Source organism: Oncorhynchus kisutch, linkage group LG24, assembly GCF_002021735.2.
Source record: "Oncorhynchus kisutch isolate 150728-3 linkage group LG24, Okis_V2, whole genome shotgun sequence".
In the NCBI taxonomy this organism is placed as follows: Eukaryota; Metazoa; Chordata; class Actinopteri; order Salmoniformes; family Salmonidae; genus Oncorhynchus; species Oncorhynchus kisutch.
The window spans coordinates 30,567,156-30,579,637 of record NC_034197.2 but is presented as its reverse complement, the minus strand read 5'-3'; the positions used below and the strand labels follow the sequence as shown (position 1 = coordinate 30,579,637).

The 12,482-nt window shown below is 43.7% G+C and overlaps 1 protein-coding gene across 4 annotated transcripts in view; it reads left to right on the top strand.

Annotated features, from left to right (window-relative positions):
- uckl1b (uridine-cytidine kinase 1-like 1b) overlaps positions 1 to 12,482 on the top strand; it is a 57,839-nt gene that overhangs the window by 35,081 nt on the left and 10,276 nt on the right. For 3 of the 4 annotated variants that reach the window (XM_031803511.1, XM_031803508.1, XM_031803509.1), the window contains exons 4-8: positions 3,866 to 4,036; positions 6,141 to 6,212; positions 6,954 to 7,143; positions 7,700 to 7,761; positions 10,162 to 10,181. In XM_031803511.1, the coding sequence (XP_031659371.1) occupies positions 3,866 to 4,036; positions 6,141 to 6,212; positions 6,954 to 7,143; positions 7,700 to 7,761; positions 10,162 to 10,181 (515 nt within the window). Of the gene's footprint in view, positions 1 to 3,865; positions 4,037 to 6,140; positions 6,213 to 6,953; positions 7,144 to 7,699; positions 7,762 to 8,570; positions 8,588 to 10,161; positions 10,182 to 12,482 lie in introns of all 4 variants that reach the window. The other variant, XM_031803510.1, reaches the window with a different exon arrangement.

The following is a 12,482-nucleotide window of genomic DNA, read 5'->3' as shown; positions in this document are numbered from 1 at the left end:
AACCAACTAAATGTTCTGAAAATGTATTATTTTGCCCAAGTTTATCATAAGACCTGAATAGAATGCGTCAGTGATTCGTATGAGAATTCCCCATCTGTGTGTGTGGTGCGCGTCTGTGTATCCGTTAGCAATAATGCTCATGAAAAGTCTTCTGGGAAATGGAAAGGTTTTCCCAAAAACCTTCTCAATTAAATGTTCATTACAAAGTAGACTTACCTGGCCGAATGATGTCATGGTTATTTGTATCACTCTCCCACATGTGCGCTACAGAAACACAGCTTAACAACAGCCTCTTGCTAGGTGCACACTGGAATTAATGGGTAACTACACCCAGAATCTATACACTACCTTCAAAAGTTTGGGGTCACTTAGAAATGTCCTTGTTTTTGAAAGAAAAGCACATTTTTGGTCCATTAAAATAACATCAATTTAATCAGAAATACAGTGTAGACATGTTTTTTGTTGTGAACGACCACTGTAGCTGGAAACGGTAGATTTTTTCAATGGAATATCTACATAGGCGTACATTATCAGCAACCATCACTCCTGTGTTCCAATGGCACGTTGTGTTAGCAAAGTTTATCATTTTAAAAGGCTAATTGATCATTAGAAAACCCTTTTGCAATTATGTTAGCACCGCTGAAAACTGTTGTTCTGATTAAAGAAACAATACAACTGGCCTTCTTAAGACTAGCTGAGTATCTGGAACATCAGAATTTGTGGGTTCGATTACAGCCTCAAAATGGCCAGAAACAAAGAACTTTCTTCTGAAACTCGTCAGTCTATTCTTGTTCTGAAAAATGAAGGCTCTTCCATTCGAGAAATTGCCAAGAAACTGAAGATCTCGTACAATGCTGTGTACTACTCCCTTCACAGAACAGTGCAAACTGGCCCTAACCAGAATAGAAAGAGGAGTGGGAGGCCCAAATGAGAAAGAGGACAAGTACATTAGTGTCTAGTTTGAGAAACAGACGCCTCACAAGTCCTCAACTGGCAGCTTCATTAAATAGTACCCGCAAACACCAGTCTCAACTTCAACAGTGAAGAGGCGTCTCCGGGATGCTGGCCTTCTAGGCAGAGTTGCAAAGAAAAAGCCATATCTCAGACTGGCCAATGAAAATAGAAGATTAAGATGGGCAAAAGAACACAGACACTGGACAGAGGAACTCTGCCTAGAAGGCCAGCATCCCGGAGTCGCCTCTTAAGCTAAGGACCCTGGGACTAAACACCTCCCTCTGCAACTGGATCCTGGACTTCCTGACAGGCCGCCCCCGGTGGTAAGGGTAGGCAACAAAACATCTGCCACCCTGATCCTCAACACGGGGGCCTCTCAGGGGTACGTGCTTAGTCCCCTCCTGTACTCCCTGTTCAGCCATGATTGCATGGCCAAGCACGACTCCAACACCATAATTAAGTTTGCTGACGACACAACAGTCTGATCACCGACAATGACAATGATGAGACAGCCTATATGGAGGAGGTCAGAGACCTGTTAGTTTGGTGCCAGGACAACAACCTCTCCCTCAATGTGAGCAAGACAAAGGAGCTGATCGTGGAATACAGGAAAAGGAGGGCCGAACACGCCCCCTTTCACATCGACGGGGCTGTAGTGTAGTGGGTCGAGAGTTTTAAGTTCCTTGATGTCCACATCACCAACAAACTATCATGGTCTAAACACACCAAGACTGTTGTGAAGAGGGCACGACAAAACATATTTCCCATCAGGAGACAGAAAATTTGGCATGGGTCCCCAGATCCTTAAAAAGATCTACAGCTGCACCATCGAGAGCATCCTGACGGGTTGCATCACCACCTGGTATGGCAACCGCTCTGCCTCCGACCGCAAGGCACTACAGAGGCTAGTGCGTATGGCTCAGTACATCTATTGGGCCAAGCTTCCCGCCGTCCAGCACCTATATACTAGGTGGTGTCAGAGGAAGGCCCAAAAAAGGAGGTGGGCCCATTCACCCAAGTCATAGACTGTTCTCTCTGCTACCGCACGACAAGTGGTATCGGAGCTCCAAGTCTAGATCCAAATGGCTCCTTAACAGCTTATATCCCCAAGCCATAAGACTCTGAACAGTTCATCAAATGGCTACCCAGACAATAATAATTTTACATTGACCCCTCTTTGTTTTTACACTGCTGCTATTCACTGTTTTATCTATGCATAGTCACTTTACCCCGTCACTTTACCCCTACTTATGTGTGCAAATTACCTCGACTTACCTGTACCCCCGCACATTGACTCAGAACCGGTTCCTCCTGTATATAGTCTTGTTATTGTTATTTTATTGTGTTACTTTTTATTTCATTTTTTACTTTAGTTTACTTAGTAAATATTTTCTTGAACTGCCATTGGTGGTTATGGATCGTAGGTAAGCATTTCACAGAAAATTTCTATTCAGCGCATGTGACAAATACTATTTTATTTTATTTGACAATAACAACATATTTAACAGTACAATAACAGCACAATAACAACACAGCAGCACTCATGCACTGTACAGCTTCCCTCTCACTCCCCTCAAAATCTGAATGAGATCTGGAGATGGTTTTCTACAGTGTTTTAATGCCATGTAATCCCATTCTCTCGATCTCGCTCTACTCCCCCTCTCTATCGCTCACTGTCTCTCTACCCTGAGTGACCAGGCTTTTGAAGAGATGGAAAGATCCCTGAGGGGATAAGAGGGTAGATGTAAAATGAGAGAGGGGGGAAAAAAGCAACATTTGGGTGAGCGAGGGTGAAGACAAGAGGAGAATGATATTGGCCAACCAACCATCATTAAAAGAGTCATCAGCTTCCCCTTACTGTGTTATGTAACAGAGTGACAGCCTGACTTTACTGCAGCTCTACATGCTTTACTGTAGGTCACCAGCTTCACTGCAGCTCTACCTGCTTTGCTGTAGGTCACCAGCTTTACTGCAGCTCTACTAGCTTTACTGTAGGTCACCAGCTTTACTGCAACTCTACCTGCTTTACTGTACGTCACCAGCTTTACTGCAGCTCTACTAGCTTTACTGTAGGTCACCAGCTTTACTGCAGCTCTACTAGCTTTACTGTAGGTCACCAGCTTTACTGTAGGTTACCAGCTTTACTGCAGCTCTACTAGCTTTACTGCAGCTCTACTAGCTTTACTGTAGGTTACCAGCTTTACCAGCCACCTTTGGATCTTAACTAATACCACTTTAAGATACCAAATACCAGTTGTGAGTTAACCAAAAACCATTTCCATGTAGAACATCAGCAGCAGTGGTAGTTGCCATTCATCACAGATCTAGGTTCAGTTTACCCTAACCCAAATCTAAACCTTAACCATTAGGGGGACTTCAAAAAGTACTGACCAAGTTACAGTGATCTGGGGAAACTTCTAACTCCTGCTCACTCCATATGAATGGATATCCACTGTGAGACATCACACCTCTCATTCTGGCTTCCCAGGCCCATCTTGGTTCTGGAGAAGCCCTGGAGTGGCTGGATTTCTATGACACTATTACTTATAAAGTGCTTATGATGGAACCACGAGAGGAGGGGGTAGGAGAGTTCCAAATACCAGGGCTCGAATTTGAAAGGGCTGGATACGGTCCAGTGCAATGTGCATGCGCTTGCACACACACACACACACCTTCTGGCACAGTCCTCACAGGAGGGACACAGCATTCCCATCTCGCCTAAATTTAGTCAAGCTTAGTTGAGAGGCACTCCGATAGGGTGAGTGTGTGGACATGGACGTCCACGTGCACATGACTGTGTACCTGTGTTATCTTCATGCTTCCCATCCACTGATTTTTCAGGGATGTCCTTCTGCTTGTGAAACGGCCATGATTTAAAGTTGTTTTAATATTCATCCAATGTTGTGTGTAGGTTCTGACTCATGAGCAGCAGGTCACGGCAGCCAGTAATGATTACAACTTTGACCACCCGGATGCCTTTGACTTTGGCCTGCTGGCACACACACTGAGGAAACTCAAACTGGGCAAGAGTGTAAAGATCCCTGTGTATGACTTCACCACACACGGACGCCAGAAGGACTGGGTGAGGACACACACACACGCACAGAAATGCCTCCCCCCCACATTGCATTGTAATCTTGGTCTGGATATTGGGGTAGGGTTATTGCAGTGTAATCTTGGTCTGGATATTGGGGTAGGGTTATAGCAGTGTAATCTTGGTCTGGATATTGGGGTAGGGTTATTGCAGTGTAATCTTGGTCTGGATATTGGGGTAGGGTTATTGCAGTGTAATCTTGGTCTGGATATTGGGATAGGGTTATTGCAGTGTAATCTTGGTCTGGATATTGGGGTAGGGTTATTGCAGTGTAATCTTGGTCTGGATATTGGGGTAGGGTTATTGCAGTGTAATCTTGGTCTAGATATTGGGGTAGGGTTATTGCAGTGTAATATTGGTCTAGATATTGGGGTAGGGTTATTGCAGTGTAATCTTGGTCTAGATATTGGGGTAGGGTTATTGCAGTGTAATATTGGTCTAGATATTGGGGTAGGGTTATTGCAGTGTAATCTTGGTCTAGATATTGGGGTAGGGTTATTGCAGTGTAATCTTGGTCTAGATATTGGGGTAGGGTTATTGCAGTGTAATCTTGGTCTAGATATTGGGGTAGGGTTATTGCAGTGTAATATTGCTCTAGATATTGGGGTAGGGTTATTGCAGTGTAATATTGCTCTAGATATTGGGGTAGGGTTATTGCAGTGTAATATTGGTCTAGATATTGGGGTAGGGTTATTGCAGTGTAATTTTGGTCTAGATATTGGGGTAGGGTTATTGTAGTGTAATCTTGGTCTAGATATTGGGGTAGGGTTATTGCAGTGTAATCTTGGTCTAGATATTGGGGTAGGGTTATTGCAGTGTAATCTTGGTCTAGATATTGGGGTAGGGTTATTGCAGTGTAATCTTGGTCTGGATATTGGGGTAGGGTTATTGCAGTGTAATCTTGGTCTAGATATTGGGGTAGGGTTATTGCAGTGTAATCTTGGTCTAGATATTGGGGTAGGGTTATTGCAGTGTAATCTTGGTCTAGATATTGGGGTAGGTTTATTGCAGTGTAATCTTGGTCTGGATATTGGGGTAGGGTTATTGCAGTGTAATCTTGGTCTAGATATTGGGGTAGGGTTATTGCAGTGTAATCTTGGTCTAGATATTGGGGTAGGGTTATTGCAGTGTAATCTTGGTCTAGCGTGTCCTGAGTTGCATATAATCTGACTGAGCATACAAGCATACTTAGATACTTGTATCTGACTGAGCAGTGGCAGGCAGAAGCAGGCGCGTAAATATTCCTTCAAACAGCACTTTCGTGCGTTTTGCCAGCAGCTCTTCGTTGTGCGTCAAGCATTGCACTGTTTATGACTTCAAGGTGTAACCAAAGTGAAATTGCTAGCTAGTTAGCGCGCTCTAATAGCGTTTGAAACGTCACTCGCTCTGAGCCTTGCAGTGGTTGTTTCCCTTGCTCTGCATGGGTAACGCTGCTTCGATGGTGGCTGTTGTCGTTGTGTTGCTGGTTCGAGCCCAGGGAGGAGCGAGGAGAGGGACGGAAGCTATACTGTTACACTGGCAATACTAAAGTGCCTATAAGAACATCCAATAGTCAAAGTTTAATGAAATAGAAATGGTATAGAGGGAAATAGTCCTATAATTCCTATAATAACTACAACCTAAAACTTCTTACCTGGGAATATTGAAGACTCATGTTAAAAGGAACCACCAGCTTTCATATGTTGTCATGTTCTGAGCAAGGAACTGAAACGTTAGCTTTCTTACATGGCACACTTTTACATTCTTCTCCAACACTTTGTTTTTGCATTATTTAAACCAAATTGAACATGTTTCATTATTTACTTGAGGCTAAATTGATTTTATTGATGTATTATATAAAGTTAAAATAAGTGTTCATTCAGTATCGTTGTAATTCCCATTATTACAAATAAAAACATAAAAATCGGCCGGTTAATCGGTACCGGGGTTTTTTTGTCCCCCAATAATCGGTATCGGCATTTTTTTGGGCCTCCAATAATCGGTAATGGCTTTTTTTGGTCCTCCAATAATCGGTATCGGCGTTGAAAAATCATAATCGGTCCACCTCTAGTCAACATCATACTAAACCCACAACGTGTTTCGTCCCTGTCAGAAAACAGTGTATGGAGCCAGTGTTATCATCTTTGAGGGAATCATGGCCTTTGCAGATAAAGAACTGTTACAGGTAAGAATCAAATATCCCTGTACATTGGCGGTGTGTGTTTGTCATGGTTTGTGTATGTGTGTGAGTCCTTTCGTGTGTGTGTGTGTGTGTGTGTGTGTGTTCACCATGGTGTGTGTTTGGCATGGTGTGTGTGTTTGTCATAGTGTGTGTGTGTTTGTCATAGTGTGTGTGTGTCTCTCATGGTGTGTGTGTTTGGCATGGTGTGTGTGTATGTGTTTGGCTTGGTGTGTGTTTGTCATAGTGTGTGTGTGGGTGTATGTGTGTGTTTCTCGTGTGTGTGTGTGGGTGTATGTGTGTGTTTCTCATGGTGTGTGTGTGTGTGTGTTTCTCATGATGTGTGTGTGTTTCTCATGGTGTGTGTATGTGTGTTTTTCTCATGGTGTGTGTGTGTTTGGCATGGTGTGTGTGTGTGTGTGTGTGTGTGTGTGTGTGTGTGTGTGTGTGTGTTTGGCATGGTGTGTGTGTGTGTTTGGCTTGGTGTGTGTTTGTCATAGTGTGTGTGTGTGTGTGTTAGTCATAGTGTGTGTGTGTCTCATGGTGTGTGTGTGTGTGTGTGTGTTTCTCATGGTGTGTGTGTGTGTGTGTTTCTCATGGTGTGTGTGTGTGTTTCTCATTGTGTGTGTGTGTGTGTTTTTCATGGTGTGTGTGTGTGTATGTGTGTTTCTCATGGTGTGTGTGTGTGTGTGTTTCTCATGGCGTGTGTTTCTCATGGTGTGTGTGTGTGTTCTCCCCTCCCCACAGCTGCTGGACATGAAGATCTTTGTGGAGACTGACTCAGACATCCGTCTGGTGCGTCGGCTGCAAAGGGACATCACAGAGCGTGGCCGGGACATCGATGGAGTCATCAAACAGTACAATAAGTTTGTGAAGCCCGCCTTTGAGCAGTACATCGAGCCAACCATGCGACTGGCTGACATTGTGGTACCACGCGGTAAGATTCGGAACCAGCACACAGACTGTTTACATACTCATCTCATATGTATATACTGTACTCAATACCATCTACTGTATCTTGCCTATGCTGCTCTGTACCATCACTCATTCATAAATTTTTATGTACATATTCTTTATCCCCTTACACTTGTGTCTATAAGGTAGTAGTTTTGGAATTGTTAGCTAGATTACTTGTTGGTTATTACTGCATTGTCGGAACTAGAAGCACAAGCATTTTGCTACACTCGCATTAACATCTGCTAACCATGTGTATGTGACAAATAAAATTTTATTTGATTTGACTGAAGTAACATGTATGACCATGTGCTCTCACACACACACACACACATTTGCTTACACATATTCTCCCTTACATGTAGACATTCAGAGGAGAACTTCCACTTAACTCAAATGTTGACGTAGTCATGCATTGACGTCAATTGGAGACAACGTAAAAAGTCGACTTAGTCCCCTAAACCATTATAATATACATAACATAATATAATCACTGCCTAATGTCACTTCCCCTTCCTGTGTGTGTCGTATACTGGCAGGAGGAGGCAACATGGTGGCCATAGACTTGATCGTACAGCACGTCCACAGCCAGCTGGAGGAGGTGAGAGTTCCTCCCTTGATCTCACCTTATACTGTATACAGCTTGACAGATCTACAGCTAACCAGACTGATACCAGATCTCTAGCTAACCAGACTGATACCAGATCTACAGCTAACCAGACTGATGCCAGATCTCTAGCTAACCAGACTGATACCAGATCTCTAGCTAACCAGACTGATACCAGATCTACAGCTAACCAGACTGATGCCAGATCTCTAGCTAACCAGACTGATACCAGATCTACAGCTAACCAGACTGATACCAGATCTACAGCTAACCAGACTGACACCAGATCTCCAGCTAACCAGACTGATGCCAGATCTCCAGCTAACCAGATGGATGCCAGCTCCATTTCCCCCTCTAGTGGAACAAGAAAGCATTTTCTGTAATAGCTCTACATTTCATGATTTCCTGAGAAAGATTACACAAAATGAAGAATATACTAAATGAAGTATAGATTTAAAAGCATGACCAGAGGCGTTTTGCTCTGTGACTTGTGGTACATGCACTAATAGCTAGCAGGGTTGGTGTGTCAGTTCTATATCAATTCAGGCGACGGAAATGAAATTCCAGTTCACAAATTAAAATAAATGTTTTCTGTTCCTAAAATGGAATTTCAGTTCATCGCCTAAAGTTGAACAAATTGAAGTGGAATCGCTTCCACCCCCCGTTACCAATGAAGGCATGTGTTGTTTTTGGTGTGTTACCTATTTAACACGGTACTATTGACCTTTGCCCCACCTGCACACGGACTCTCATACTCCTCCTTCCATCCCTCCAACTCCTCCCTCTATCCCTCCATCACACAGCGTGAGCTCAGCGTCAGGTAGAGTAGCACACGTCTATACTGTACCGCCGAACCCCTCTCCCCCACACCCCAGTTCCCAGATGGAGGGCAAGAAGAGGGGGGCACAAAACATGAGTATGTAGAAGTTGCCCTAAATCACTGATACAGGGTCAGATATCCTTATCTGTTCCCAGATATGGTTACGGGCAACTTCTACATCGAAGCCACGAAGCCAGTATCCTCACTCTCCAACTGCATGCTGCTGTTACACAGAATCATCCCCAGGAGCCCACCTTGTCAACGACTCATCCAGTACAGTGAAGGATGTATCAGCATCTATGGGAAATGAGTCTTCCATTACAGGTAGCAATAGTAATTGGCATGTCACCACGTGTGACACCACATACGCTGTTAAAGCATGCGGTACACAAACAGCCTTGAGTGAGATTTGAGAGACTCTCTTCCCTTTGACAGACACGCCACACGTCACTTCTGTGTTTATAACGCTTCTATGTGCAGCAGGCAGTTGATTGGAGGATGTTGTTTTTTCCTCTACCTTACATACATGATGGCTCACACACAACCACCCGCTGCATTCTGTGTCTAACAATAATCTACTGAGACATTTTCACTGACCCCTCCTCTCAGCTCCAGAGAGAGAGAGAGGAAGAGTGTGAGATAGAGAAAGACCGTTATTGTCACACAATCTAAAAACCTCTGTTTTCTATACCTATTATTAAAAGCTGAGTTTTTCCATTGAGTATGTCGGCCACAACAGATCAGAGCGAGAGAGAGAGGAAGTGTGTTTGGTGTCTGTCTTTAGACACAGGATGTATCAGGGCCTTTGAGCTGTGAGTCCTCTGTGCTTTACCTCTGTACTGCAAAGACACAGTGTAGGTGTGACAGCTGAAGCCACCCTGAGAGCAGCCCACGTGTACACACACGACACACAATGCCACAACCGCTGACGGAATTGTAGTGACCATTGTTTACTAAGTGGACTAACCGTGTTGAACTATTATTTGTAAGTTCATGAAAAAGACTATTTATAGCAACTTTGTATGGCAATTTGTCTTGGTGTAAGGAATTGTGAGGATTGCTCACAGTGGATTCAGCTGTCACACACATCACTGTATCACATGATCATATCTTTATCCATCCCTTTATTTACCCGATGTTGTCTGTTTCTTTTATTTTCTTCCTCTTTTCTGTTGTCGTCGTTGTGTGTCTCTGTCATTGTGTGTCTCTGTCGGTGTGTGTCTCTGTCATTGTGTGTCTCTGTCGGTGTGTGTCTCTGTCATTGTGTGTCTCTGTCGGTGTGTGTCTCTGTCGGTGTGTGTCTCTGGCGGTGTGTGTCTCTGGCGGTGTGTGTCTCTGGCGGTGTGTGTCTCTGGCGGTGTGTGTCTCTGTCGGTGTGTGTCTCTGGCGGTGTGTGTCTCTGGCGGTGTGTGTCTCTGTCGGTGTGTGTCTCTGTCGGTGTGTGTCTCTGGCGGTGTGTGTCTCTGGCGGTGTGTGTCTCTGTCGGTGTGTGTCTCTGTCGGTGTGTGTCTCTGGCGGTGTGTGTCTCTGGCGGTGTGTGTCTCTGGCGGTGTGTGTCTCTCTTCTCCCCATAGAGGAAACTGCGCTGGGATATGTGAGCAGATTTGCTTATGATTTATCTGTGTGTGTATTTTCTTTCTTTTAAAGTTCGGTATCCCATATGAGTTCTGTTTTTAGTATCACAGCTTGGTCTTTATATCTCAAAGTGTGGGGATTTAATGTGATACCACTCAACTCAAAAGCTTGCATGACCTCAATTCTAATCTTTGGCAAGATCAGGGGTTTGTTCAGTTTGCTTAAAGATTTGCTGCGTTGTGTAACGTTGCGCTTGTACTGAACGACACGTTTCCCCAAAGTGCTCTTCAACGTTCTTGAACAGACTTTGAGGGACGTTTGCTCCGTTTGGTGGGTGTGGTGGTATGTGGCTTGAAGCAATATGTGACGTATTTAAAGGGCAGAAGCCATGCTGATAGCATTCCCCAACCACCAACCCAACCGCTCCCCGTTTTTCAACTGGTTGTTCAGCACAGCACTGTTTCCATTTAGTTGAATATTGCATTACGTCTCTTTGTACTGAACGCAGCCCAGAACTCATTGTGTTGTATGTTTTAAAGTCAGATTCTAGTCCAAAACCTAGTTTGATTGTTTTTTCTTTGAATCAGCCTGTGTTGATCTGAATTGAGTAGTTGTGCTTTCTTTGAGTTGGTGTGGGTGTGTGTGGGTTGGTTGGTTCTTCTATCCTTGCGTGGACCTAAAATGCCCCAAAATCCCCACAAGGATAGTAAAACAATGAACATTCTCGTGGGGACATGGTAAGGATAAGGGTTGTGGTAAGGATAAGGGTTAGTGTGAAGGGTTAAGGTTATGGTAAGGATAAGGGTTAGTGTGAAGGGTTAAGGTTATGGTAAGGATAAGGGTTAGTGTGAAGGGTTAAGGTTATGGTAAGGATAAGGGTTAGTGTGAAGGGTTAAGGTTATGGTAAGGATAAGGGTTAGTGTGAAGGGTTAAGGTTATGGTAAGGATAAGGGTTAGTGTGAAGGGTTAAGGTTATGGTAAGGATAAGGGTTAGTGTGAAGGGTTAAGGTTATGGTAAGGATAAGGGTTAGTGTGAAGGGTTAAGGTTATGGTAAGGATATGGGTTAAGGTTGTGGTAAGGATAAGGGTTAAGGTTATGGTAAGGATAAGGGTTAGTGTTAAGGTTATGGTAAGGATAAGGGTTAGTGTGAAGGGTTAAGGTTATGGTAAGGATAAGGGTTAGTGTGAAGGGTTAAGGTTATGGTAAGGGTTAGTGTGAAGGGTTAAGGTTATGGTAAGGATAAGGGTTAGTGTGAAGGGTTAAGGTTATGGTAAGGATAAGGGTTAGTGTGAAGGGTTAAGGTTGTGGTAAGGATAAGGGTTAGTGTGAAGGGTTAAGGTTATGGTAAGGATAAGGGTTAGTGTGAAGGGTTAAGGTTATGGTAAGGATAAGGGTTAGTGTGAAGGGTTAAGGTTATGGTAAGGATAAGGGTTAGTGTGAAGGGTTAAGGTTATGGTAAGGATAAGGGTTAGTGTGAAGGGTTAAGGTTATGGTATGGATAAGGGTTAGTGTGAAGGGTTAAGGTTATGGTAAGGATAAGGGTTAGTGTGAAGGGTTAAGGTTATGGTAAGGATAAGGGTTAGTGTGAAGGGTTAAGGTTATGGTAAGGATAAGGGTTAGTGTGAAGGGTTAAGGTTATGGTAAGGATAAGGGTTAGTGTGAAGGGTTAAGGTTATGGTAAGGATAAGGGTTAGTGTGAAGGGTTAAGGTTATGGTAAGGATAAGGGTTAGTGTGAAGGGTTAAGGTTATGGTAAGGATAAGGGTTAGTGTGAAGGGTTAAGGTTATGGTAAGGATAAGGGTTAGTGTGAAGGGTTAAGGTTATGGTAAGGATAAGGGTTAGTGTGAAGGGTTAAGGTTATGGTAAGGATAAGGGTTAGTGTGAAGGGTTAAGGTTATGGTAAGGATAAGGGTTAGTGTGAAGGGTTATGGTAAGGATAAGGGTTAGTGTGAAGGGTTAAGGTTGTGGTAAGGATAAGGGTTAGTGTGAAGGGTTAAGGTTATGGTAAGGATAAGGGTTAGTGTGAAGGGTTAAGGTTGTGGTAAGGATAAGGGTTAGTGTGAAGGGTTAAGGTTATGGTAAGGATAAGGGTTAGTGTGAAGGGTTAAGGTTATGGTAAGGATAAGGGTTAGTGTGAAGGGTTAAGGTTATGGTAAGGATAAGGGTTAGTGTGAAGGGTTAAGGTTATGGTAAGGATAAGGGTTAGTGTGAAGGGTTAAGGTTATGGTAAGGATAAGGGTTAGTGTGAAGGGTTAAGGTTATGGTAAGGATAAGGGTTAGTGTGAAGGGTTAAGGTTATGGTATGGATAAGGGTTAGTG